Source organism: Strix aluco, chromosome 1 (genome assembly GCF_031877795.1).
Source record: "Strix aluco isolate bStrAlu1 chromosome 1, bStrAlu1.hap1, whole genome shotgun sequence".
Classification (NCBI taxonomy): Eukaryota; Metazoa; Chordata; class Aves; order Strigiformes; family Strigidae; genus Strix; species Strix aluco.
Window position 1 is genome coordinate 142,190,784 of NC_133931.1, and position 5,418 is coordinate 142,196,201.

Below are 5,418 nucleotides of genomic sequence, written 5' to 3' on the forward strand. Positions count from 1 at the left end.
CTCACTGGAAGTCACTGTTTCATTTCATAGAAGATGTTTTTTTGCTGATGATATTAGTTAGCATGACAGATGCTCTAGAGTACTTTCAAGTGTGTGTGCATGCATGCTTCCCTATCCAAAAGCCTTTGGGTTTGAAGGGAACAATCTACAGAGTAAGTGCCCACCCCAGGCTCCTGTCCCTCAGTAACCTGCATTCACCAGTTCCCATACATCTTGTCTTTATGGGCTATTCAGGGAAGGTGCAAGCAGCAGAAGCTGATCTGCAAAAGAAGATGAGGTTGAAATACCACCGCTTTGACGAACTCCTCCACAGGATCACAGGCATCCTTCAGTAACTGACTGTGCAGTTGACGGGAGGGGTGTTAGGGATCAAATGTGTGTGACATGGCATAGTTCTCCAAACAACAAATCACTGTTTTTAAAATGTAGCGTGGTACACGCAAATCTTTTTTCTCCTTTCTGAGTAAATAAAAGACATTTGTTTGGCCATACATCCATCATCACAGAGAAATTCAAAGTCCCAGTCCTAAGCCAGTAATATTAGACGGCACTGTCTCTCTTAGTGACGCTACATTTATTTTTTAAAGACGGGCAATTAAAGACAATTCCCCTGTCTTCGCGGCTACCAAAGATACACCCACGCGCATCCACCGTGCGCACCAACGAAACGCGTCGCTGCCTCAGCCGCGCACGCTGACACCACCGCATCCACCGTCGGTAGCCCGGGATTCCGTGACGAGCCCTAAACACCCCCCTCCTCCTCCTCCTCCTCCTCCTCCTCCTCCGCCCGGTGTCCCCTCAGGGGTCACCCACCTCCTCCCTCCGCCGCTGCCCCAAGGCCCCGGCACCGCCCCCCCCCCCCCCCCCCCCGGCGGAGCCGGGCAGGTGAGCGGGAGCAGCCCCGCCCCCGGGGCCGAGCCGCGGGGCTGGCCGCCACCTGCCGCCGCTCCCCGCCGCCCCTCCCCTCCCCTCCTGCCCCGCGGCCGCGGCCATGGAGCCGTAGGGGCGTGCGGCGGGAGGAGCGGCCGCGCTTCCCCAGGGGGAGAAGGAGAGCGCCCCGGCAGCGGGCGGCCGCAGGTCAGTGTCGCCTCCCCCGTACCTGTTGCGCCGGGAGCCGGCGGGGGAAGGGAAGGGAAGGGTGGGGGAGGGAGCGGCGCCTCATCGCAGGAGCCCCCGGGAGCTGCGAGGGTTCCCGGCCCCGTCCCGCGGGGAGGCAGCAGCCCCAGGGCACTGGGCCTCGGGGTCCCCTTCTGGGGCTGGCGAGCGCAGGGAGCGGGTCCGGCGGCTCAGCAGCTCCGGGGCTTTATTTACCTTGACCTCTCCCCGCCAGCCGCGCACGGGAAGACGGGTGGCGCTTCAGAGCCGGTCATCGGGGATCGGCCAGGGCAAAGCGCGGAATCCTCCCCCCCCGCAACCCCCTCCCCGGCTGCCTGTGCGCGACCTGTCCCTCCCTGCTGGGCAGCTGCCGGGGTGAAGGGCAGAGCACCCCCCAGGAGCGCTGCCCGCCTCCCCCGTACTGGGGACGAGGGGTCCCCGCCGCCCTCAGCGGCACCGGCCCGCGGCGGGCGGGGTGGCGGCGAGCCCGGCTGCCAGCCCGCTCTCGCTCTCTCCCCCCCCCGCCCTCCTCCCCACAGCAGGAGCCCGAGATGGCGGACAGCGCCGCGGCCACCGCCGCCCCCCGCGCCGGCGTGAAGGGCAGCTCGGCGGGGCCCTGGTGGAAGTCGCTGACCAGCAAGAAGAAGCACAAGGAAGCGGCGGCCGCGCCGCCGCCCCCCGCCGCCAGCGAGGCCCCCGCCGCCCCCCCCAGCCCCGGCGGCCGGGAGGAGCAGCCGCCCCCCTTTGGCAGCGGCGAGGCCGCGGGGGCGGGCGGCGGCAACCGGCGGAGCCTCCGGGTCTCCCACTCGGGCCGCTTCAAGGAGAGGCGGAAGGTGCGCACCTCGCTGCTGGCCGACAGCCCCGAGGTCTTCGACGGCGGCGGCGCCCCCGGCCATGCCGCCCAGGGGGGCGAGTAGCCCCGGAGGGTATCGCCCCCCAGAGCCGCGGCCCTGGGAGGAGCCGCCACCGGACGGGTGTCCGGAGCGCCGGCAGGACAGGCGGCCGGAGCCGGCGGTTGCCCCGCGGCTGGGCTGGTTGGCCTTGCTTGGCACCGTGGGCCACATGGAGGTGCGTGGTAGTGGCCTCCCCATCCCTGACCGGACACTGCGGGGAGCCCGGCACCTGCGCCAGACGAGGGGATCCCGTGCTGTGTTACGTGAACGCCGCCAAGACCAAACCCCCCGACGACGGACGATGTGATTGTCCTCACAAAATAACACCAATAAACCCCCCCACTCCCTGTACTGTGGTGAGCGGACTCGAAGGTGCTGTCCGGGGGCCGACGCTGTACCTTGCCAGGAGCTAAGGCGCTGACTTCTCAGGCCTGTGACCCAGCCCCTCTCAGCTCTCCAGCCGACGAGGCGCTTTGCTGCTCTCATCTCACGCGCTGCCTTATCGAAGGAAGGGGGAAACTAAGTGCTCTTATCTAATTTCAGGGCCGAGGACCTCCGGCGGTGCTGTGTGTGCCCATGCCCTGCGTTAGCAGGCACACCATGAACGCATCCTCGTTCCCCTGTGGGGGTCAAAAGAGAGTTACCGTGAGGGACAGGCGCCTGCATTCGCCCCTACCCCACACCACATCGCATTTAAATATGCAAAAGGCAGGACCGTGCTGGTTTTCTCCCTCTTCTTACTGTGTAATGATAAGCAGGTGTTTCAGAGGCTGGTCTCCTGTAGTTCTGTTACAGAGGGGGGCCGGTTGTTGTTGTCTTAGCAGTTCACGCTGTTTACGCAGGGAACGCATGATTTTTGCATAATTGGTGATAACTGGCATAATGAAGCTCCGACGAAGAAATTGTGTGATAAAATGTAAATACTCTTCTGGGAGACGAGACCAGCCCTAGAGAGTACAGGCAGGGTTGTTTGTACTCCTAACGTGGAAGTAGGCTTGGGCACCACTGCAAATGTTCTTTACTGTGTCTGATGCGTGTGAAGCAAGGTTAAAGATTCCCAAGATTTCTTTTGATAGCAAGATAATGTGCTTTAACTTGAGCAGCTATCTGCTCCCTCTAACAGCTCCTGGATTTTTGGAAAAGTAAACTGTCATCCAGATTTGTACTGGTGTTGTGCCTTACAGAGCAAACTTGGCTAAAAACAGTTGGCTATTACACATTTCTTGATAGTAGGTGATGTAGCAACAATTGATTTATTTATTTTAAATGCATTCACAATATATATTGTTAAAATGGTTTTAGACTTTTTCTAAATATAAGATACTACATAGTGGTGGGGACTGAAAATTGTTTCCTAGCAGGTATTACTCAGTTATGATTTTGTTTGGTTGTAACTAATGATCTAAGGTCAATTAAAAATAAAAAGTGACCTGAAAGGAAACAAGAACTGAGAGCTGAGTTCCAGTTGAAAATACAGATTAAACCAGTCACTGGCAATCACTGAAATGATGCAGTAGATGCTGGGCAAGTGCCTTATGGTTCAGTGTGTGTAATAATATGTAATGAACTTTGAAAGCTCCTGTGCAATAAACTCTGACAACCTAGCTGGCTTAGGTACTCACCGGTCCTTCACCGAGCTGCTCCTTCAGACTGAAATGCAAGGACAAGGGGACTGTAGCATCAAATTATTTCCATAAAAGCTTTTTTCTACCCAATGTTCAGGCATACGCTTTTTTAATTTCATTTAGTAAAGCTACAAGGTACTGGTTTTGGACTGCTTTTTTATGTTCCTGACTACTTGCTGACCAAGCAGAGAGGTGGGGGGTTGTGGGGGCAGCTTCTTAAAAGTTTCTGCTTGGAGATGCTTTTCTTATGTGGAGCTTCTCCAGTCAAGGGGCATCTGAAATCCTTCTGCTGAGAAGAAGCAATAGGAGCAAACCCAGCCCCAGATGAAGGCATGTGAGAGAGAAGGAGGAAAATTTAGATCTGGGAGTGAAGAGATGGATGAAGAACTGTACTTCAGCTACCGTTAGCCTGAGGCAGGGGCATAGGAGGCAGAAAGCGGTGACTTTGCTGCCAGGGTTGTCATACTACCTTTGGAAGGCAACATGTTCACATCTATTACAGACAAAAAAAAAATCTGCCTGTATTGATGTATTTGAGGGCTCAAAGAACCTTTCTTGAATGTGTGTCCCCAAAATGGAAGAACAAGTAAGCGGATACTGCAGTGGTGCATTTCTTACTCCTGAGCCTCATTTAGTGTGAGCTCTGTGAGGGTCAGATCCTCAGAACTATCCAGAGGCCCAAATATGCAGATTAGTGTTTTATACATCTCATGCAGATGCTTTTCTGCCTTACACTGTTGTGAAAATCCAGTTTCCCCTCTTCTGTACCTCCAAGCTGCCTCTTTCTACAGTGAACCTCTATTTGCTCTTTGGAAATGTCTCAGGTTTATTAGTTGCAAGTCTTTACCTAGGCACAAGATACCTACCAGTTTGGGGTTTATTTGAGAAGAAGTCTGGTATGCTGTTCAGATGGCTGCTGTTAAAATTCGATATCAATACTGGTTAATATGTGTCTAAACATTAGCCATGTCTTAATCCTTGTGCATGGTACTTTCAGCTTGGAAATTTGGTCAGAATACAAAGTCAATAAATGCACATAAAATGACTCGCTCGCAGCCATCCTCCATCTTTATCCTGACCTTGAGCTGTGGGAAGGAGACGTAATTCTATCTTCCTGCTCAGTCAAATCCTTGCTTCAATGAATTTGATAGCAGGCACTGAAAAACTAGATCCATGAGAAAACTGGCTGACTGCCTCGTCTCACTTTCCCCACCCTCTGTGCAAGGGCCACACAGCAATATCTTATGTTAGTGCTGACCTGTGTACCACAGCAAGGAGTGAGACGCCCCATTGGCCATAACCAACTTGTAGTGCAGAAATAGTCCTCTTGTTTCTCAGTCTGAGCATCAGATAATGCTTTAAGTAATCTATAGACGTGTAAATTAATTAAGCTGATGCAGAAAAAGACAGTGTTTTATGGAGCGTCTGAATTTATTTTTTTAACCCTTGAAGTGGAGAAAGTCCGACCTTTCTTTTGTATTGGAGAATACTTGCTCAGTTATAACAATAGTGCATTTCTGTGCACTGAATTATTAAAAGGCTGTCAGCATTCTTAATATAGGTATTTTCCTCATCTCCTTTATAATGATCATGCATCACAAAGTAAGTTTAGGAAATAGGGCGGCTGAGAAAGTAGTTGCTGTTTGTTTTTAAAAGCAAGCAGTGACTTATTGACAAAATAAATGGAAATAAGCAGATGAGGTTCAGCCTCAGCTACATCAGCTGTAGTGCAATTTTCTTAATATTATTCCAGATACTACTAAGGATTGCAGGTTTGGGGCAAAAAATAAATTATAGTAAATAGA

General features: G+C 53.3%; 1 protein-coding gene across 2 annotated transcripts; it reads left to right on the forward strand.

Annotated features, from left to right (window-relative positions):
• Window positions 1-931: 931 nt before the first annotated feature.
• Window positions 932-4,658, forward strand: PRR15 (proline rich 15). Of its 2 annotated transcripts, none has more exons than XM_074849503.1 (2): window positions 932-1,077; window positions 1,635-4,658. In XM_074849503.1, the coding sequence occupies exon 2, from the start codon at window positions 1,647-1,649 to the stop codon at window positions 2,010-2,012; it is 366 nt and encodes a 121-aa protein (XP_074705604.1). In that variant the 5' UTR covers window positions 932-1,077; window positions 1,635-1,646; the 3' UTR covers window positions 2,013-4,658. The 2 variants fall into 2 exon arrangements, with proteins under 2 accessions (XP_074705604.1, XP_074705611.1); XM_074849510.1 differs by having other exon boundaries at window positions 1,638-4,658.
• The last annotated feature ends 760 nt before the right edge of the window (window positions 4,659-5,418 follow it).